Raw genomic sequence first — 22,909 nt, 5'->3', positions numbered from 1 at the left:
AATTGAAGATGTTTCTAGAGGGGGGAAAAAAAAGACAAGCCTTAGAAAAAAAATTTTAAGTGCTTTTTTTGTTCAGAATTTGCCATCTTGATCTGCTTCTTAACGAACAGTAAAGCCAATGATTTCTATATAATATCTTAAAGGATAATCAAGGTAAAGCCCGAACACATGCACACAAAGCTACAGACATAAAATAGAGAAGAATTAAGTCAGTCTCATATCATGAGATAGAATTTGATGAACAGCATGTAATACATGTGGGAACTGAATACCTGGCAAAAATCCTAACTTATTGTTACTAACAGACCACAGAGTAGAACATTATTTCCAAAGAAGTGATTTCTATACAAAAATTTCTACAAATAAACTAGATTATGGAAAAATTCAAGTCAGAATTATTTAGAAAAGGATGGCTGGATTTTTAGCCACTTATTTTTGTCAGTTTTCTCATTTGTTAATACTATCGTACTACTTCACTTACTCTTGGAAAACAGATCACCACATGTCAAAAGAACACACCCCAAAAAAAGAAATATGATCCCCAATGTTAGAGATGGGGTCTGGCGGGAGGTGTCGGGGTATTGGAGGAGGATCCTTCATGAATGGCTTGGTGTATGCCTCACAGTTATGAGTTAAGGGGAAATCTGATTGTTATAAAGAGCCTGATACCCACTCCCCTCTGTCTCTTGCTGCCTCTCTCATTATGTGACACACCAGCTTCCCCTTCCCCTGTGATTGTAAGCTTCCTGAGGCCACAAGAGAAACAGATGCTGGTGCCATACTTCTTGTACAGCCTGCAGAACCATGAGCCAAATAAATGTTTTTTCTTTCTTTTTTTTTATTTTAAAAACGGGGTTTCACCATGTTGGTCAGGCTGGTCTTGAACTCCCGACCTCAGGTGATCCGCCCGCCTTGGCCTCCAAAGTGCTTGGATTACAGGCGTGAGCCACCACGCCTGGCCACTTTTTTTCTTTATAAATTACCCAGCCCCAGATATTTATGCCAGTATAAAACAAACACAGCCTACTATAAACTCTAATTACACAGGGAGTAGATATGAGTAAAAATCATCCTCAAAATCTATAATGTGGTGTTCTTGAATGAAAAGTGCCACGCACTACCCTGTGTACTACACTGAGGCTGAGAAAGGTTACAGGAACTGTTCAAGTTCTTATACCTGGAAATAACAACCAGGAAGAAAAATTGTCAATTTTCATGTTTAAATCTCTGTAAACTCCCAAATGACAAGCATTAGCCACATTAAATGTCAGTTTCCAAGATGTAGTAGCCATCTACGAAAAAAAGTAAGTAATAAATCATCTACAGCAAACACTCAGAGACTGAGCCTCACCTGCATGTGAGCGGGATATGAGCTACCAGGAGCCTGAGCAGAGGGTGCAGGTGGTGAAGCAGTGGCAGCAGGGGTTGGTGCTGGGGCCACCTGTGGGGTAGCTGCTGCCGAGGAATCCAACGTATAATTTTTAAAGGCCTCAATATCCTCAGGCCTAAGAAAGAGAAAGAATACATAAATATAATAAACAGGCAGATTCAGCCCTCACAAAATAGTCTTTAAAAAAAAGTCTTTAACTCCTAATTCTCAATTCTGGGTTAAAATACTCCACCAAGCAATGAAGTTTCACAAATTATGAGGGTACTACTCACTTGCCAACTGTGATACAGATGATGGCTCCAATGGGAACATCCCTGGTACCTTCAGCAACAAGTATCTTTGCCATGTAACACTCCTCCAGGCTCTCAAATCCAACAGTGGCTTTATCAGTTTCAACCTTTTAACACAAAAAGCGGCAGCTTAAGTTGGTACTGTTGGTATGTACTTTATTTGCTTGTGTCTAGAATTTTTCTTTTTTAGACAGAGTCTCACTCTGTCACCGAGGCTGGAGTGCAGTGGCGCAATCTCGGCTCACTGCAACCTCCCCGCAGGGCTCCCTGGTTCAAGCCATTCTCCTGCCTCAGCCTCCAGAGGAGTAGCTGGGACCACAGGCACAGGCCGCCAGGACTGGCTATTTTTCGTATTTTTAGCAGAGACAGGAGTTTCACCATATTGGTCAGCCTGGCCTTTGTGTCTAGAATCACACAGTTCATGTGAAGATAAGGCACTAGGACAGATTTCAAAGAAGGAATTACTTTGGAAACACCTTGGCTAAACATCAGTTTGGCCAGTTGCTGATAACTCATCTAACCAATCTTGTCTAACATCAAGCTGTGAAAAACACAAGTTTCTTAAGCAAAGGGGTAACCACACATCCAGAAAGTCAATGTTCAGTCAATTCAGCAAAGCCAGTCTCTTCAAACTCATCTCCTTTATTTTAAAACAACTTACCTCTGCAATTAGGTCACCTTCATTGATTTTGTCCCCCTCTTTTTTTTCCCAACGGGCTATGGTGCCTGCCTGCATTGTCGGGGAAAGAGAAGGCAATGGAACCTGGAAGAAAAAAAGAAACATTAAATTTTTAAAGGGCTACCTAACCCTCTGTCTGGCTTAAGATTTCATTTAATTCAATTTCATGCAACGAGTTTATCCAGTTCCATTACACACTAGGAACTAAGGATCCAAAAAAATTTGCTGCCCACGAGAAGTGAATACTTTCCAATGACAGGCTTTCTCCTCCACAGTCCTTTGGGTCTGACAAGGCATGAACCTCGGCAGGTATTTTGCATACTGCCCCAGTCTTGAAGCTCTCCTTTCAATGGAATAGACCATGAGAGGGAAGCTAAGGAGCTACACAGCAAAGCTGAATTGGACAAAGGGCGAAAGCAGATACTGGGAATGGCTGGAGGATCAATGAGGCCCCTCAAGGAGGATCGTGCAGCCATCCAGTCGGCTCTGAAGGACGGGTCGTCCCGAGAAGGACCGGTCGAGGGCTCACCTTCTGATGCGGGGGAAGACTGTAACAGCGGCGGCCGGGCGACCCCAAAAGCTGCAGCAGTAAGCGGTTCCGCGGCGTGGCCCCAGAGCTGGGGGTCCAGCCACACAGTGTCCGGACCCCGCCATACCCTGCTGTCACGCTGTTGCGACGAGCCGGAGCCAGGCCAGATCGCGAGGTCACTCGTGGAGATCCGGGTCCCTTCCGCAAGGCCGTCCACCGAGCCCCGAGTCCCGTCCATGGGGCTACATTCTGGGCGGGTCGCGCACAGACGCGCCACATAGTGCCACCAACCCCCCACACCCCAAAACCAACGCCGTCTCCGAAGTGACCTCTCCAAGACTTGCACGGCGTTGCCGTCAGCCACGCCGCACAGCCGCACGGTGTCGTAAAATGGGCCCCGCAGGTTTATTCCACCCCCTCCCCAGGCCAGAAATGCGCCGCACCCACGCCCTTCCTCTCTGGAGTGGGTACAAGGGGCACCCCCCCCCCGGGGCAGGGGTGTTCCAGCAGGGCCTGTGCGGGCGCAAGTTTGGGAGAAATAACAGACGGAAAGTGGTGGGGTCCTAGGGGAGGCATCCGGCGGGGCCCAGGAGACGGGAAGGGTACGACCGAGAGGGAGAGGTCTCAACAGTGGCAAAGACGCGGGATCACCGCGGCCGAGTGGCCGGAGAGTCTGGGCCGAGGGGCGTGGCCCAGCTTCGAGGAAAAGCCGGGAGTGAACAGGGAACTGGCTGGGCAGTGGGAGCCTCAGGCCAAAGGGCGGGGATCTTGGAGCCCTGGGGTGGTGAAGGAGCGAGGAACCGCCTGCGGGGGAATCGAGAGGTGCAGCCTGGTGACCTCTACTTCCGCGCATCGTCATGAGGACGGACTGGGCCCCACCGGGCGCAGGCTGTACTGGGTTACAAAGATTTCGTTTCAGGTTTGTACCCAACTTGAAGTGAAATGAACAGGTGTTCCAGCCAAGTGGTACGAAAGGCAGCCCAGAAAAGACAGATTCCCGCATTCGTGTATACTGTAGCAAGATTAAGCATATTCCCTTTATGAAAATATAGGTTACAGAACATGTTTCTGTTACCCCTAATACCATAGAATTCTATTACGTAACCAAAAGCGTTACGTTTCATATGTTTCCTACCAAAACTTAACTGGAAGCCGTTGAAGGCAGGAAGTGTGTGGAGGTGGTTCTTCCCTGTAGCCCCAGAGCTTAGTATACAGTAATTAGCGGTGGCTGAATGTATAGCTTTTGAATTAATGAACAGAAAGTCATCCAGACATTTTGTTAGGTTTGCTTCTCTTGTAAGGTTAGCTTTTAATTAGAAAACATATCAATTGGCTGGGCGTAGTGGCTCACGCCTGTAATCCAAGCACTTCGGAGGCCAAGGCGGGCAGATCACCTGAGGTGGGGAGTTCGAGACCAGTCTGACCAACACGGTGAAACCCCGTCTTTAAAAAAGAAAGAAAGAAAGAAAACATATCAATTAGGCCGGTCGCGGTGGCTCACGCCTGTAATCCCAGCACTTTGGGAGGCCGAGGCGGGTGGATCACGAGGTCAGGAGATCGAGACCATCGTGGTCGACATGGTGAAACCCTGTCTCTACTAAAAATACAAAAAATTAGCTAGGCACGGTGGCATGTGCCTATATCCCAGCTACTCAGGAGGCTGAGGCAGGAGAATTGCCTGAACCCAGGAGGCAGAGGTTGCAGTGAGCCGAGGTCGCCCCATTGCACTCCAGCCTGGGTAAGAAGGGTGAAACTCTGTCTCAAAAAAAAAATAAAAGAAAACGTATCAATTAAGGTGACATTAGATAAGGAGGAAGCATGTGCTGTGTTTGTATCACCACCTCCCCAGTGTACACACAGTTAGACAACACCAAGAACACAAGAAGAAATTGGAGGGAAAAACATTAAAACAAGATGTTAGCCAGGAGCGATGGTGCGTGCCTGTAGTTCCCAGCAATAAATACCTGAGAGGCTGAGGTGGGGGAATCACTTGAGCCCAAGAGTTTGAGACCAGCCTGGGCAACACAGAAAGAATCTGTCTCTTAAAAAATGGTGTGTGTTGGGGGTGGTTAATCTTGCTAACAATTAATTTGGAAAAGTAAAAACAGATCGGATATACTGTTTTATGCCTACTTAAATTGGAAATGTTTATTAAGCAGGTACAACTGCCTAATCGAATGATATGTAGGCAATATAATTGAGAAATATAAAATTTCCAGATTAAATGAAAAGGCATATTTGAAATAATATGAAGAGGAGGGCAATTATATTGTTACAATTATATACAGCTTATGAATTAACAATTGGAAGAAGCAATGGAAGAATAATTGTAATTAGTAAAAGGGCTTATAAATTATTATTATTATTTTGGAGACAGAATCTGACTCTGTCACCCAGGCTCCCGGGTTCAAGAGATTCTCCTGTCTCAGCCTCCTGAGTAGCTGGGATTACAGGCACGTGCCACTGCTGGGTACCAGCCCCAACCCCGTATGTAGATGCCCTTAGTCCTGGCAGTGAGGAGGGATTGAGAAAAGGAAATAAAGACAGAGACACAAGGCTAGAATTTGCAGCATGCGTCCAGGGGACCAACGCAAGTGTGGGAACTGTGTTGGCCCCGAGCTCTGGGCTCCAAACCCTTTTATTTTGTGCATAATCTCATTGAAGTAATGGGCATGGAAGGGGAGGGTGAAGGGGTAGGTAAGATGGGGCAGGGGAGCACTTGCACTTGAGATCCTTCTAAGACATGCTAAACTACTGTCTAAGCATTTAAAAGCACTTGAGATCTGTCTAAAACATGCTAAACTAGTACTCTGAGTTTATCACTTATTGTTATCAGGGTGCTGCTGCAGCAGAAGTATAGCAGAGGAGGAGCCACCCAGTCTGACCACACCCAATACTTCAAGGGGCTTTTATCTCCCAAGCATTGAAGACATAGAACAATTAAAATCACTCCATATTCGGAGAACCTAGGCAGAGGCTGAGGCTTTCCGTGATCTCCGCCTTCCACCGCGCCTGGCCTTGCAAGGCGTTTCTCCTCCTGGCCAGCTCCCATCTGCAAAGACCCTCCCAGATCTTGTGAGCAGAGGTCGCCTCCCTTCTCAGAGATCTTTGCACAAGCCCTCTTTAGGAGACCCTCATGCAGTCGCCATGTTGAGAAGGCATTTGTGGGACCAGAGCAGTATTCCCTGCTCTGCAACCACCCCTCAGTGTTCCCTGGTGTTACTGCGCTCCCCAGTGGTCTTTACACCTTAGGCCTCCTGTGGCTGCTTGATTTCTAATTAACTGCACCAATAATATAGTTTAGTTTGGTGTATAAACTTCAGTGCACTGTGAGCCAATCAAGCTTATAATTATTTAGCTAGAATTAATAAAGGTCTCCCCCTGGCCATCTTGACCCACACACCACCATGTCCAGCTAATTTTGTATTTTTAGTAGAGATGGGGGTTTCACCACGTTAGCCAGGCTGATCTCAAACTCCCGACCTCATGTGATCCACCCACCTGGGCTTCCCAAAGTGCTGGGATTACAGGCGTGAGCCACTGTGCCCAGCCAGGACTTATAAATTATTGTGTTTTTTTTTCTTTCCCCTCTTAAGGACTTTCTTTTAACAGCAAGGACTTATAAATTGTCGCTGCTTCCGCTGCATTTGAATAATTGGAACTAAATTAGCCTTTGGTATAAAGTAGGAGGTGATCTGTAGGATCTCTGTGCACTTAGGTATGCTTACTTAAACCTTGTTTTGCATTTTTCAAAGAATAGCAAGTTTGTATCCCGAATATACTTTTGACTTACGAGTAGCTAAATTATAGGAATGCATAGCTCAAACAGTCCAGAGATGACAAGTTTACCCCAAAGGTAGGCTAAGAATGCTTAGGTTTGTCAAATCAGTCCTGAGAGGACCGGCTTGGATTCCACTAAACAGATGGATAAAGGAAATTATGGAAAAGGAGACTCAAGACTCGAAGGTTTGAAGCAGAGAGACTTAGAGAATGGTGATATCACTGATATTGAGAGAAAGAGAAATTAGTTGGTAGTGAAAGATTTTGAGTTATGTACATATTTAATTTTAACATAATGGGATAGCCAATTAATAGCTGAAAATACGTAATTGGACAAATGAAGGCACTCAGGGATAAAGAATTCAATATAGCAAACATTTAAGTTGAAGTGATAAGAGGCATTTAAGGGGCAGCTTTCAAATGATTTGGGAATTCTGGTTGTTTTAAATATACGTTTCTGAAAGAGTTCTTAATGCTTGCAAAGCATACGTAACTTCTGTCATTGAGTTTATACTCTTGGGTTCTTATTTGCATGTTCACATGTAATTTCAAAAGAAGAGCTAAATAAATTGTACTTGATAATTGTCCTTGATATGCGCTTATACAGAAATACTAATTGTAAAATGTCTATAGCAATAAAGTAACCCTTATCTCCTCTCTCCACATAATGAGTAAACCATGCTACCAGGGAGATCACTTGAGGAAATTTGCTTTCACTAAATACAAATGGCTTTATTGATTAATCTCATTGATAAACACAAGTGAAAATCATTAATGATATTTAGTTTGCAAACTCCATTTTATTCATAGTTTGTGGTTTTTTTAAATTAGTTCACAAGTCTGGTACATACCGGCAGTTAAAACTGGTTATCGCTTTGAAAATCAGAAGCCTCTGGTATAACATAGTCTCCATGAAAACATATTGTAAAACAGGGAGAATACACAGTAATAATCTCTTTGAAAGCAATGGTTGCAAACATCCATGTTTCTAAGAAAATATAATTTTACATATATATGTATTTTAAGCAAGCTATACCTCTTACATAAATTCAGACAGTAGAAGGAGTGTGCAATCATAATGCTTATTTTATGAAAACAGTGAAAATAATTAGGACCTAAATGCTTTTTAGTAATTAGAGTCCTCTTCGATTGGATGTAGAGTATAAAGATATCTTCCCTAATTTGCACCTATCCTGGTCAAAAAGAGCTGAAAAGTTGGTAAGTAAGTAGAATTGCCATTACCAAGTAAGTTTAAAACAAATTCTTCAAATTTAAAAATGTAAACATTGTGAAGTGTTCCAGTCCCCCCAGCTAATTTAGGGAACTGAGCAGTCTTCAGTTTTCAAATGCCTTTTTTTTTTTTTCTGGATATGGAGTCCTGCTCCGTCGCCTGGGCTGGAGTGCAGTGGCATAATCAGCTCACTGCAACCTCAAACTCCTGGGCTCAAGCAATTTTCCCATCTTGACCTCCTGAATAGCTGGGACTACAGGTGTGCACCACCATGCCCAGCTACTTTTATAATAAAATTTCTTTGTAGAGACGGAGTCTTGCTATGTTGCCCAGGCTGGTCTTGAACTCCTAGGCTCAAGCAGTCCTCCTGTCTTGGCCTCCCAAAGTGCTGGGATTTCAGGCATGAGCCACCACACCCAGCCTTAAATGAAGATTTTGTAAACTAAACTTATTTTTGTGAGATGGTCATTTGGTTTTAACCTAACATGGTTTAGAGATTAATTTATGAACTCTAAGCTTTCTGGTTCCTCAGTTTTCTCAAAGAGAACTTTAGCAAGTAGCAGGACGAACTATCCCACACCAATGCCACCAGGGGACAATATTGTGAACAAGTCAGGAGGCCTTCTAGAATGCAGCCAAGTAAGAAGCTGTTCCCAACAGAATGAGTCTTGCATACTTCTGCTCAGAAGGCTCCTCTCACTTTGGAAACTGGAATGAGGATCACCAACATATTTTATACAGGAGTTATGAGAGGTGCATCCTCTAGCAGAGATGCTTGGTCATTACCTGTGGTACATGAGATTACTGAGCTAAAGGGAAAAAAAAACGATCTTATGTTTTCCCGTAAATGCAACTTTAGCTCTTTATGGAGGCACTGAGGCCATGCAGCTCCTTTCCAAAAGACAGAGATAAAAGCCAAATAAGGTAGAGGACTTTGGAAATTTTCTCTTGAAAGTTAAATTCCACATAATAGACTGTTTGCTGAAAGAAAACTGACAAGTAAAAACTGTTTTAAGAGACAGACATTCAAGACAAACTGTATTAGAAATACAATAATGAATTTTGGCCTGATAGCCCTCATGCTGTCTTATAGCAAAACACTAAAATTCATGCAAAAGAGAAATTGGTGACATGAGGACTTTTTCTCCAGACTTCCTGGGAAAAAACTGTGAGAATATACTGTTTTCTTCTGTTTGCTTTCATAATGAATTCTTTCTTTTGGCTGACTTTCCCAAACTTTCTCAGTCATTTCTGATGAAAAATGCTTCAATAGGAAAAGACCAGGTAAACTTACATGAAAGACATCAAGTGTCTTTTGAGTTCCTTCTCTCTGCTACAGGAGCAATCAACTGGATTACACAAAACTACCTTCACAACTAAAATAGGTAGAACTGGAATAGGAATCACTTGTCATTAGTATTCTTGTAATAAAGTAAAGCTTGTTCTGAAACCACAAGGGGTGGTAAGAAGAGACGTATAAAAGCTACTGGGTTCTCTAGAAAATGGATACAGTATACAGAATGTGAGAAGATACAGAACTCACACTCCAGTTATAAAAATAGACATGGTTCTCAGACAAAAAGCAAATGAGTACAAAAGAATTCTCCAAACATGAACTGTTTTTAAAAGACACATCTATATAAAACAACAGGATGTCATCTTAGAGCTCCAAAGAGTAGTTTGTTGAAATGGCTGAAAAGGGAGATGAATTGGAGACGGGTCAAGAATCCAGAATGGATCTGTCCTACTCTTGTGTTTGGCAGTGTACATTGGAGGTCACAGGCAGACAGACTGTGTTTGGTAATACATATATAAATAATATGGCTGATTGGTTGATGGTGCTTGGTGGATGAATGAGAAAACCCAGGTTATCAAATAATCTCGGTAGTTGAACTGTTAGCTTCTTCACGTGACAGTGTTGCACATGAGAAATGATTCTGGGTTTTTTCACCCAGAATGATCCCTGCCATTCACAACTCATGCTCCACACCCCATGGTTTCTATTGTACCCTAAAGGATCAGCCTAGACTCAATACATAAATAGAAAATAACTCTGGCCTTGAAATGAGGAGGGGCAGACTAGTACTTCATGCTCAGTCCTGGTAAACCGCAAAGAAATGCTGAAATTAATGGTCTGTCTCCTTTTAACTACAAAGGAGATGCCATGAGTTAAAGACAGTAAAAAGATCTGGGTAGCAGCACCTTTCCATACCCGCCTGGATTTTTAAGGAGCTTTTCACTCCTTATTCCTTTCAAACACAAAGTTCATCAGCTGGAAGAAAAAGAAATGGCTCTCAAGTTAAGAGTCCCCAGAGAAAACCAACAGTACGTGAAATAGGCCCTATGTGGGCAAAAGGACAAGCTGCAGAACCAATTAAGACAGAAGAGGCAGCCGAAGGTCTTAGTAAGTACCGTGTTAGCATAGTGTAGTGCGAAATGGGCAGCCCTTTTCCCATCCAAGCAACAATTCAGCACCATCCACATCCGGTTCAAAAGACTACTGAAGACTGGGCTTTCATCTTTGGTACCACCTCGAGTTATTCTTGGTTTGCAGTAGCTTCTAAGAAACAGAAAAGCTGGTACCTTTGCCTTGTCTGTGAGTCCAAATGCTGGGACTCTGATTGCTGCAACCATTGAGGCCAATTAAAATAATACTGTAACGTACAGGAGTGACGCATCCAATTCCTAGTTTCCAGATAATAGCAGCCATGCCCCTACAGAGGCGGGATCATCCATCCCCATTGTTTAAGGCCTTCGGTTTTTTGTCCTCAGAGTAGAATACAACAGTGTGTTCCCATGGACAAGGAACTCCAGATGAACCCATGGTCTACATTTGGACAGAATTTTAAGTACCAGGTATGCCAGGCACAGAAATAGGACTGACCTGTGGCCATCATACTTGGAAAAGCTTCTGTTTGGGTGTACAAACTAGAAACTTCTTAGTGTGTTCTGGTTTTAGCTCCCTTTCCTGAGTGAAGCAGCCTGGGAGTGAGCAGGTCCCACAAGCCCTCAATCTGATACGTGGCATTAATTTTCTCCATGGTCTTCTTCCACCCAAGCTACAATTTTCCCCTCCCATCCAGGGATGGCATCATCATCATGGAAAATCTAGAGGGAAAAAAAAAAGCCACAATGAAAAAAACAGGAAATCTCATTCACTAAACAATTGCTGCTAATAAAAATAAGACCTCAAACATGTAGAAGAAAGCCTTGAGTTAAGACTCTGTCGCTTTGGTCTTGTCCCTAGAATTGCAACTGATATTTTTTTTTTAGATCCACATCTATGAAATATTTTTTTTTTAAATCCTTCATTCTACTTTGCTAATAGAGATTTGTAAGAATTAATAAATTACCAATCACAACGTACTTTGGGCTTCTTAGAGGAAAGAAATAGTGTAAGTATTTTTAAAATGAGAAAGTGGACAGGCTGAGTGCGGTGGCTCAAGCCTGTAATCCCAGCACTTTGGGAGGCCGAGGTGGGTGGATCACGAGGTCAAGAGATCGAGACCATCCTGGTCAACATGGTGAAACCCTGTCTCTACTAAAAATACAAAAAATTATCTGGGCATGGTGGCGTGTGCCTGTAATCCCAGCTACTCAGGAGGCTGAGGCGGAAGAATTGCTTGAACCCAGGAGGCGGAGGTTGCAGTGAGCTGAGATCGCGCCATTGCACTCCAGCCTGGGTAACAAGAGCAAAACTCTGTCTCAAAAAAAAAAAAAAACCGAGAAAGTGGAAAATTTAGGTACCAGGCATTGTAAAGAAAAGGTGGGAAAAAGACTTCATGTTAACATTTCTCAGCTGCAGTTATCTTCATTAATTCATCCACCTCATTTCCTAAGCCAGTAATAAAAGAGGAAATGGTTACAAAATAAAATTTTACCTTTTCTTTTCTTTCTTTTTTTTTTTTGAGACAGAGTCTCTCTTTGTCGCCAGGCGCCAGACTGGAGTGCAGTGGCGCGATCTCGGCTCACTGCAACCTCCACATCCCAGGTTCAAGCAATTCTCCTGCCTCAGCCTCCCAAGTAGCTGGGATTACAGGTGTATGCCACCACACCCAGCTATTTTTTTTTGTATTTTTAGTAGAGACAGGGTCTCACCATGTTGGCCAGGATGGTCTCGATCTCCTGACCTCGTGATCCTCCTGCCTCGGCCTCCCAAAGTGCTGGGATTACAGGCGTGAGCCACAACACCCGGCCTTTTTCTCTAATAACTTTTTTCATTCTGAAACTGCAATGAATGTACTTGTAATACTATATAACCCAGAACTGTCTTCCCCCCAAAAAGTCTATATTTGACAAATGGATTTATAGAGTTGCATCGGCTAAGAAAATACTCAAGGAGTTGGGCATAAGCAGAGATGACTCTCTAGAAGTTCCTTGATTTCATTATGAGAAACTACCACCACATAATATATAGTTCCATATACTCATGCCTGTTTATTTTGCTCTACATAGGAAGAAAGACGTTTTCTAAGATTTGGCTACAGATGGAAAATTATTTTATTGTCTTAGGTTCTTTATTTTCCCTAGCAAAATAATTTAAAATAAAAATTCTATCCAAGTTCTTGGTCAAATGATGAAGTCCTCCAACTAAAGAACCTATCAGCATCTTGGGCTATTCTATGACCCCCTATCTAGAGTTATCAGACCATGGTCTGAGGCTCTGAGGCTCTGGCAAATTCCTCTGACCTGGTCAAGGAACTCATGTACTTCTGGACACTAGTGCTTGCACAGAAGGCATCAGGGTTCAGAAAGGACCAATAATACCACCACAGATTCTTTACCTCCTCTTTGACAGTGCCAAACTCAGGATCTAGTGCTTTGAAGTGATACCGGTGATTCCCTTCCCGATCAATAGCTGCTTTAAAATCCTTTAGTGTCACCTCCTCCAACCTGCAACACAGGGAGAGAGCACAAAAACAGACTGTTGATCAATAGCTGGAAAGATATGATGTCAACTTTAAACCCAGCCCCCTGCCAAAGTCAATAAGAAGAAATAGCCCCTCAATAGGTCACTGCCCCTGATAACCCAAATGACTCTAAAACAGCAGAGACTGGAGAGCCAGTCACCACTAGGGAAAAAACAGTATTAAATATGGGGTGATATGAAAATTTAAAATCAATTTATTGCTTCAGGAGCCAAATCACTTTTCTCTGGAAATAAGACATAAAGTCCCTGAAATCAAATTTGTTGAATAACCACAAATACATCAAAGTTCTCTTGGTTTTCTTTGCTACAACATCCTAATTCTCTAAGATGGTACAATCAAATCAAGTATCACTATCTTTATCCTTCTATCTTTAGGAAGCTGGCTTCTAACCCAGACTAAATAAACAGACTCCTAGGAAAGGAAAATCCTATAACCTCTCTCAATAGTTGGTTGCAGAGTTTAAATTTCTTTACTTCAATACCATTTCCCTTAAAAGGAAGTACATTAACCGAATTTTTGGAAGGCTTTTGACATAATTTCTCAATAGGGATTAGTTGCAGTCATTGAACAGCAACAAAGATCAATTAGTCATAGTCTGGAGTGAGGGCCAAGCTGCAATCCATTGCTATCAGCAGGAGCTATTTTGAACACACACACAAAAAACAATTCTTCCAAATGCAGAACAATATTTGCATAGTTTTCGGGATTGAAAGTACTATTATTTTACCTGTATCTAGTAGTAGATCATGACTTGTCCCTTAAGATACCACTGAATAGTAGCAAAGCTGAAACTAAAATCTCTACCTCTGTGGCTGATCTCACTATAGTGAGATCTCACTCTAGTGCTTCTCAAAAACCTTTCACCTGCTCATATGGGCAGTAACTAATGAGGTTCTGCCTTCCTTTCCCTTTTTTTTTACAGAGAAATATAATGATCCCAGAATCTCACCTCTTTGGTATATTGACCATGAAGGGCGTAAGTGACCGGTCAGTGAAATAGAGCACTTTAGTACAGGTGCTGCTGACAGTCGGAGAGCTCTGTGAGTGAGGCAACTCTACAATCAGAAAGAGACTCTGTGGTTAGAACATTCCTTTGCTCCAAATCATCCATCTGCACTTATTCAAAATGTCCCAGGAGAACAAAGCTGCCTGAGGTCACAGTTCACAGCTCTCACGCCCTTGCCAAACACCATGTCCACATGCTATGATACACTAGGACGAGAACTGCTTTGCACATGGACACTATCATGAGGACTCATCACTGCTCACTCATAGTAGGGGAACAGCAACTAATATGATAGGTCACTGCTAAAGATCAAAAAAGAACAGAGAAAGAAGCCTGCCAAGGTAGACACACAGCAGAAGCTGCGGACTCTGCCAATATTTAACTTTCGGAGGTCTGTAGTCGAGAACACTTGTGTGATTCATAAAAAGAAAACTCGGCTGGGCAGGGTGGCTCAGGCCTATAACCCAGCACTTTGGGAGGCTGAGGAGGGCGGATCTTGAGGTCAAGAGACTGAGACCATCCTGGCCAACATGGCGAAACCCTGTCTACCAAAAAATACAAAAAATTAGCTGGGCGTGGTGGCGCGTGCCTCTAGTCCCAGCTACTTGGGAGGCTGAGGCAGGAGAATTGCTTGAACCAAGGAGACAGAAGTTGCAGTGAGCCGAGATCATGCCACTGCACTCCAGCCTGGCGCCCGGTGACTGAGCAAGACTGTCTCAAAAAAAAAAAAAATAAAAAAGAAAGAAGGGAAAATTGATAGGAACAAGAACCACAGAAGCAAAGAAGCCTTAGAAACTCAGATCCCAAGGGCCTTATCCTCCCAGTCTAAAAGGTACAGAACCTACTTTAACTCTTAGCAACTTAAGATCTATGGTGTTGATGCCATGGTCTTTAACACAGGTTTCGTTTCTTTTCTTTCTTTCCTTTAAGTTCTGGGGTACAAGTGCAGAATGTGCAGGTTTGTTACACAGGTGTAATGTACCATGGTTTGCTGTACCCATCAACCCATCATCTACATTAGGTGTTTGTCCTAATGCTATCCCTCCCCTACTACCCACCCCCGCTACCCTGCTATATGATAGTCCCCTCTTTGTGTCCATGTGTTTTTATTGTTCAACTCTCACTAATGAGTGAGAACGTTCAGTGTTTGGTTTTCTGTTCCTGTGTTAGTTTGCTAAGAATGATGGTTTCCAGCTTCATCCATGTCCCTGCAAAGGACATGAACTCATCCTCTTTTTTTTTTTTTGGAGAAGGAGTCTTCCTAGTTGCCTAGGCTGGAGTGCAATGACGCGATCTCAGCTCACTGCAGCCTCCACTTCCCAGGTTCCAACAATTCTCCTGCCTCAGCCTCTCGAGTAGCTGGGACTACAGGCACATGCCACCATGCCTGGCTAATTTTTGTATTTTTTGTTTGTTTTTTGAGACGGAGTTTCGCTCTTGTTACCCAGGCTGGAGTACAATGGCGCGATCTTGGCACACCGCAACCTCTGCCTCCTGGGTTCAGGCAATTCTCCTGCCTCAGCCTCCTGAGTAGCTGGGATTACAGGCACGCGCCGCCATGCCCAGCTAATTTTTTGTAGACGGGGTTTCACCATGTTGACCAGGATGGTCTTGATCTCTTGACCTTGTGATCCACCCGCCTCGGCCTCCCAAAGTGCTGGGATTACAGGCGTGAGCCACCGCACCCGGCTAATTTTTGTATTTTTAGTAGAGACGGAGTTTCACCATGTTAGCTAGGATGGTCTCAATCTAATCTCGTGATCTGCCCACCCCGGCCTCCCAAAGTGCTGGGATTACAGGTATGAGCCACTGCACCAGCCTGAACTCATCCTTTTTATGGCTGCATAGTATTCCACGTCTATATATGCTACAGTTTCTTTATCCAGTCTATCATTGATGGGTATTTGGATTGGTTCCAAGTTTTTGTTATTGTGAACAGTGCCACAATAAACATGTGTGCATGTGTCTTTATAGTAGAATGATTTATAATCCTTTGGGTATATACCCAGTAATGGAATTGCTGGGTCAAATGGTATTTCTAGTTCTAGATCCTTGAGGAATCGCCAAACTGTCTTCCACAATGGTTGAACTAATTTACACTCCCGCCAACAGTGTGAAATCATTCCTACATCTCCACATCCTCTCCAGCATCTGTCTCCTGACTTTTTAATGACTGCCATTCTAGCTGGAATGAGATGCTATCGCAATGCGGTTTTGATTTGCACTTCTCCACTGACCAGTGATGATGAGCATTCTTTCATGTTTGTTGGCTGCACACAGGAAATATGGCATGCATAGGCTTCTTTTGAGAAGTGTCTGTTCATAGCCTTCTCCTACTTTTTGATGGGTTTGTTTGTTTGTATCTTGTAAATTTGTTTAAGTTCTTTGTAGATTCTGGATATTAGCCCTTTGTCAGATGGATAGATTGCAAAAATTTTCCCCCATTCTGTTGGTTGTCTGTTCACTCTGATGATAGTTTCTTTTGCTGTGTGGAGAAGCTCTTTAGTTAATTAGATCCCGTTTGTCTATTTTGGCTTTTGTTGCCATTGCTTTTGGTGTTTTAGTCATGAAGTCTTTTCCCATGCTTATGTCCTGAGTCACATAGCCTAGGTTTTATTCTAGAGTTTTTATGGTTTTAGGTCTTATATTTAAGTCTTTAATTCATCTCGAGTTAATTTTTGTATAAGGTGTAAGGAAGGAATCCAGTTTCAGCTTTCTGCATATGGCTAGCCAGTTTTCCCAACACCATTTACTAAGCAGGAATCCTTTCCCCATTGCTTGTTTTTGTCAGGCTTCTCAAAGTTCAGATGGTTGTAGATGTGTGGTATTTCTGAGGTCTCTGTTCTGTTCCATTCGTCTATATACCTGTTTTGGTACCAGTACCATGCTGTTTTTGTTACTGTAGCCTTGTAGTATAGACTGAAGTCAGGCAGCATGATGCCTCCAGGTTTTTTCTTTTTGCTTAGGATTGTCTTGGCTATGTGGGCTCTTTTTTAGTTTCATATGAAATTTAAAGTAGTTTTTTCCAATTCTGTGAAGAAAGTCAATGGTAGCTTGATGGGGATAGCGTTGATTCTATAAATTACTTTGGGCAGTATGGCCATTTTCACGATATTGATTCTACCTATCTATGAGCATGGAATGTGTGTCCATTTGTTTGTTTGTTTTTGTTTTTTAAGATGGGGTTTCACCATGTTGGTCAGGCTGATCTTGAACTCCCGACCTCAGGTGATCCCCCCGCCTTGGCCTCCCAAGTGCTTGGATTACAGGCATGAGCCACCATGCCCGGCCTGTCCATTTGTTGTTTCCTCTCTTATTTCCTTGAGCAGTAGTTTGTAGTTCTCCTTTAAAGGGTCCTTCACATCCCTTGTAAGTTGTATTCCTGGGTATTTTATTCTCTTTGAAGCAATTGTGAATGGGAGTTCACTGATGATTTGGCTCTCTCTGTTATTGGTGTACAGGAATACTTGTGATTTTTGCACAAATGCTAGTGCTTTTGTATCCTGAGACTTTGCTGAAGTTGCTTATCAGCTTAAGGAGATTTTGGGCTAAGATGATGCAGTTTTCTAAATATACAGTTATGTCATCTGCAAACAGAGACAATTTGACTTCTTCTTTTCCTAACTGAATACCCTTTATTTCTTTCTCTTGCCTGATGGCCCTGGCCAGAACTTCCAATACTATGTTGAATAGGAGTGGTGAGAGAAGGCATCCTTGTCTTGTGCCGGTTTTCAAAGGAATGCTTCCAGTTTTTGCCCATTCAGTATATTGGCTGTGGGTTTGTCATAAATGGCTCCTATTACTTTGAGATACATTCTGTCAATCCCTAGTTTATTGAGAGTTTCTTGTTTGTTTGTTTGTTTGTTTTTTTAAAGACGGGTTTCACCATATTAGTCAGGCTGGTCTTGAACTCCTGACCTCAGGTGATCTGCCCGCCTTGGCCTCCCAGGGTGCTAGGATTACAGGTGTGAGCCACCACACCTGGTCTTACTGAGAGTTTTTAGCATGAAGGGCTGCTGAATTTTATCAAGGGCCTTTTCTGCATCTATTGAGATAATATGTATTTTTTGTCATCACTTCTGTTTATGTGATGGATTATGGTTATTGACTTGTGTATGTTGAACCATGCTTGTATCCCAGGGATGAAGCTGATGTGATCGTTGTGGATAAGCTTTTTGATGTGCTGCTGGATTCGGTTTGTGAGTATTTTATTGAGGATTTTCATGTTCATCAGGGATATTGGCCTGAAATTTTTTTTGTTGTGTCTCTGCCAGGTTTTGGTATCAGGATGATGCTGGCCTCATAAAATAAGTTAGAGAGGATTCTGTCTTCTTCTATTGTTTGGAATTGTTTCAGGAGGAATGGTACCAGCCCCTTTGTACCTCTGGTAGAATTCAGCTGTGAATCCATCTGGTCCTGGACTTTTTTTTGGTTGGTAGGCTATTAATTGCTGCCTCAATTTCAGAACTTGTTATTGGTCTATTCACGGATTAAACTTCTTCCTGGTTCACCTTGGGAGGGTGTATGTGTCCAGGAATTTATCTATTTCTTTTAGATTTTCTAGTTTATTTGTGTAGAGATGTTTATAGTATTTTGTGATGGTAGTTTGTATTTCGGTGGGATCGTGGTGATATCCCCTTTATAATTTTTTATTGCATCTATTTGATTCTTCTCTCTTCTTTATTAGTCTGGCTAGCAGTCTATCTAATTTTGCCTTTTCAAAAAAACCAACTCCTGGATTCATAGATTTTTTTGAAGGGTTTGTTGTGTCTCTACCTCCTTCAGTTCTGCTCTGATCTTAGTTATTTCCTGTCTTCTACTAGCTTTTGCATTTGTTTGGTCTTGATTATTTAGTTCTTTCAATTGTAACATAGGTTTCTTGATTTTTTTTTTTTTAAAGACAGGGTCTTGCTCTGTCGCCTAGTCTGGAGTGCAGTGGCACGATCTCAGCTCACTGCAACCTCTACCCACTGGGTTCAAGTGATTTTCATGCCTCAGCCTCCTGAGTAGCTAGGATAACAGGTGTGTGCCACCATGCCCAGCTAATTTATATATTTTTAGTAGAGGCAAGGTTTTGCCATCTTGGCTAGGCTGGTCTTGAACTCCCTGCCTCAAGTGATCCACCCAACTTGGCCTCACAAACTGTTGGGATTACAGGTGTGGGCCACCAAACCTGGACTGTCTCTATCTTTTAAAAAGGTACTTTTGAGGCCGGGAGCAGTGGCTCATGCTTGTAATCCCAGCACTCTGGGAGGCCGAGGCGGGTGGATCACCTAAGGTCAGGATTTCAAGTCTGGCCTGGCCAACATGGTGAAACCCCATCTCTAAAAAAGTTAAATAAATAAATGAATAAAAAGGTACTTTTGGAAAAGATGAGTCCTTGTAATTCTGACTTTCCCAGGAGAAATGTCTGATCAGAAACTTTTATCAAAAACAAATAATTAAACTGTTACTAAAATATCTCCTGTTATTCCAACTATACTGATTTTCCTCTTAACTTATTCTAGGCAGTCAGATTGGCAGCCACAGAAGAGTAGTTCTTGGAGTGGGGTTAAAATAAGGAGTATGAGGGATGAATTCATAGAGAGGAAGAAGACAAAGGAACTTCCCCGCTTTGTACAGAAATGACATTCACTCTGTTTTCAGAGTTTTTCTTCGAAGAATGACAATTACTGTAACCTACATGCCATAATTTTCCTTTGCCCCAGCATCTAGCAGAGTGCCCAGCACACAGTGGTTGCTGAATAAAATATTCACTTTAAACATTAAGTTATATATTTAATTTATTCATTCAACAAGCATTTATTAAGTACCTACTGTGTGTTAGATTTGAGAATATAAAAATCGACTATATATGGTCTCCAACCTCTAAGTATCATTTAGTATGGATGATAGGTACAATTACAAATAATTACAATACGCTAAAATCAGACTTCTACAAGCTGTATGGGAAGACTGATGATGGTGAGGTTATTCCACCTGGAAGAGATCAGGAAGGGCCCACGGTTGGAGAGTCCTTTTTAAAAGCATCTTTTAAAAATTATAAGGTACAGAGTTGAAAAGAGTATTCCAAGAAGAGGGAAGGACAAGTGCAGAAGCATGAAATGGGATCATATATTTGTAAAACTGTAGGTGAATTAGTAAGGCTGGCGAATAATGAATACATTGGGTAGCTGTGAGGTAATCAAGTAGGCAGAGGCCAGATCACAAAAGACTCTGATTGACAGGGTAAGAGTTCAAGATGTTCATCTTAAGCTATAGAAAGTTACTAAAAGGTAGTGATATGATTACACGGGCATTTTAGAAGAGTTGATCTTGCAGCAAAGTATGGATTGGATGGGACAAACTCTGGAAACCAGTAATCCTGTGCAATAGTTTGGGTGTTTGTCCCCCAGCACCTCATGTTACAAGGTGATCCCCAATGTTGGAGGTGGGGCCTAATGGGAAGTGTTTGGGTCATGGGGCAGATTCCTCAAGACTAGATCAAGCCCTCCCTGGGGAGGAGGAGTGAGTGAGCACTCACCCACTAGTTTCTGCAGAACTGCTTGTTAAAGAACCTGGCACCTCCCTCCACTCTCTCTTGCTTCCTCTCTCCATGTGATCTCAGCACATGCCAACTCCCATTTGCCTTCTGCCATGAGTGGAAGCGAACTGAGGCTTTCACCAGATGTCCAGTCTACCAGCCAGGAGAATTGTGAGCCAAAGAAACCTCTTTCCCTCATAAGTTACCTGGCCTCAGATATTCCTTATGGCAACATTCAACTGATTAAGACATCCTGTTAAGAGACAATGACAACAATCTGACACATGAGGATAGGAAAGATGTAGCCCTGGAGCCAGAGAAGAGATAGATTTGAAAGACTTTTAGAAAGTCAGAGTCTTAGTACTAGGGATATAGTTAAACATGACGTATATAATGGGGAAAAGTGAAAAACGACTGAGATTTACAATCTACAAACAGACACATGGTAATACCATTACCTAAGTCAGGGGAACACAAGTGAATTATATAATCTAATTATTCATTTTAAAAATGTTTATTGGGTACCTTATTATGTATTAAGTATCAGACATACACAAATAAGTTACATATAATCCCTACCCTTAAGGAGCTCAAAAGTCTAGTGGAGATAGAAAAAGTTACAATAAAATAAATATGAAAATAATATTGCTATGGAATGAATTGTGTTCCCCCCACCCCCAACTTCCTATGTTGAAGCCTTTATCTGCTATTTGACTGTACTGGAGATAGGGCTTTTAAGGAGGTAATTAATATTAAATGGCCGGGAGCAATGGTTCATGCCCGCCTGTAATCTCCGCATTTTGGGAGGCTGAGGCGAGTGGATCATGAGGTCAAGAGATTTGAGACCATCCTGACCAACATGGTGAAACCCCGTCTCCACTAAAAATACAAAAATTAGCTGGGCGTAGTGGCACACCCCGTAGTCCAGCTATTCAGGAGGCAGGAAAATCACTTGAACCCAGGAGGCAGAGGTTGCAGTGAGCCAAGATTGCACCACTGCAGTCCAGCCTGGCAACAGAGTGAGACTCCGTTTAAAAAAAAAAAAGATTAAATGAGGTCATATGGCTGGAACGCTGATCCAATAGAACTAGTGTCCTTAAAATAGGTACAGTGTCTCTCCTCCATGTGAGGACACAGAGAGAAGGAGGCCTTCTACAAGCCAGGAAAAGACCCCTCACCAAAACCTGACCCTGCTAGCAACCTGATCTTGTACGTCTAGCCTCCAGAAAGAAAATTAATTTAGGTTGTTTACGAGAGTTTAATATATTTTGCAATGGCAGCTCAAGCTGACTAATACAAATGTTACGTACACATTTGGGGAGAACTTCAAAGAAAAAGTAATCATGATGTCAAATGCCACACACGGGTCTAATAGGTAAACACTGGTTTGGGAAATACATCATGGATACTAGCGAAAAGTCGATTCAGATGACTAATGAAGAAGGATGAGTTAGACTGCACAGACTTTTCATTTTTCTTTTTCTTTTCTTTTTTTTTTTTTTTAAGAGATGGGGTCTCTTTATGTTGCCGGCTGGACTGCAGTAGCTATTCACAGGTGCGATCCCAATACTGATCAGCATGGGAGTTTTGACCTGCTCCATTTCCCGCCTGGGCCGATTCACCCCTCCTTAGGCAACCTGGTGGTCCTCTGCTCCCAGGAGGTCACTATACTGATGCCAAACTTAGTGTGGACACCGAATCGGCATAGCACACTACAGTCCAGAACTCCTGGGCTCAAGCGATCCTCCCACCTCAGCCTCCTGAGTAGCTGGGCGCCACCGCGCCCAACTGCATGGACTTTTCAAGTAAAAAAGCTAAATAAGAGTAATGAGGGACAACTTGTCTCACCCAACATCAAGCCATATGACAAAATGATAGTTATTACTGTATTATGGCATTACTGTAAAAAATGTACAAAAAAATTCACAGAGGATAAATAGCTCAGAAACATACTTGTATATGTCTATAAATTTAATACATGATTTTAAAAAGTACCACAAAACAGGTGATTAATAGTTATAGCTTATAAGTTTAGGTGTATTGCCCATTTGGAGTTGATTTTTGCATATGGTATGAGGAATAGGTCAAGACTCACTTAAAAAAATAGATCTTTAACTGTTCTAGCGCCATTTTTGAAAAGCCTATTCCTTTACCATTGAATTGTCTTTGCACCATTGTAGAAAATCAACTGGTAGTCCAGGCGTGATGGCTCATACCTGTAATCTCAGCATTTTGGGAGGCCAAGGCAGGTGGATCACGAGGTCAGGAGTTCAAGACCAGCCTGGCCAAGATGATGAAAACCCGACTCTACTAAAAATACAAAAAAATTAGCTGGGCATGGTGGCACATGCCTGTAGTCCCAGTTACTCAGGAGGCTGAGGCAGAAGTATCATCTGAACTCAGGAGGCAGAGGTTGCAGTGAACTGAGATTGCACCACAGCCACTCCAGCCTGGGTGGCAGAAGTGAGACTCCATCTCAAAAAAAAAAAAAGAAAAAAAGAAAATCAAATGGTAAATGTGTGTCTATTTTGAACTCTCTATTCTGTTCCA

General features: G+C 42.4%; 2 protein-coding genes across 13 annotated transcripts in view; both read right to left on the bottom strand.

The window, feature by feature from the left end:
- The window catches only part of DLAT (dihydrolipoamide S-acetyltransferase), a 33,501-nt gene extending 30,269 nt beyond the window's left edge, over positions 1–3,232 (bottom strand). The window contains exons 1-4 of one of the 3 annotated variants that reach the window (XM_017977541.4): positions 2,889–3,232; positions 2,342–2,443; positions 1,663–1,787; positions 1,352–1,505 (exon numbers count right to left, since the gene is read on the bottom strand). In XM_017977541.4, the coding sequence (XP_017833030.2) occupies positions 1,352–1,505; positions 1,663–1,787; positions 2,342–2,443; positions 2,889–3,167 (660 nt within the window). In that variant the 5' untranslated portion in view covers positions 3,168–3,232. The remainder of the gene's footprint in view (positions 1–1,351; positions 1,506–1,662; positions 1,788–2,341; positions 2,444–2,888) is intronic. The other 2 variants (XM_035264511.3, XM_035264512.3) reach the window with 2 other exon arrangements.
- Positions 3,233–7,448: 4,216 nt separating this feature from the next.
- Positions 7,449–22,909, bottom strand: part of DIXDC1 (DIX domain containing 1) — a 93,992-nt gene continuing 78,531 nt past the window's right edge. For all 10 annotated transcript variants that reach the window (XM_035264505.3, XM_035264506.3, XM_009006780.5 and 7 more), the window contains 3 exons: positions 13,780–13,885; positions 12,684–12,792; positions 7,449–11,007 (listed from right to left, as the gene is read on the bottom strand). In XM_035264505.3, coding sequence (XP_035120396.2) covers positions 10,927–11,007; positions 12,684–12,792; positions 13,780–13,885 — 296 coding nt within the window. In that variant the 3' untranslated portion in view covers positions 7,449–10,926. The remainder of the gene's footprint in view (positions 11,008–12,683; positions 12,793–13,779; positions 13,886–22,909) is intronic.

The sequence above is a fragment of the Callithrix jacchus genome, chromosome 10 (genome assembly GCF_049354715.1).
Source record: "Callithrix jacchus isolate 240 chromosome 10, calJac240_pri, whole genome shotgun sequence".
NCBI classification, from domain to species: Eukaryota; Metazoa; Chordata; class Mammalia; order Primates; family Cebidae; genus Callithrix; species Callithrix jacchus.
The sequence above is the reverse complement of the archived record's forward strand: the minus strand, read 5'-3'. Positions and strand labels throughout refer to the sequence as shown.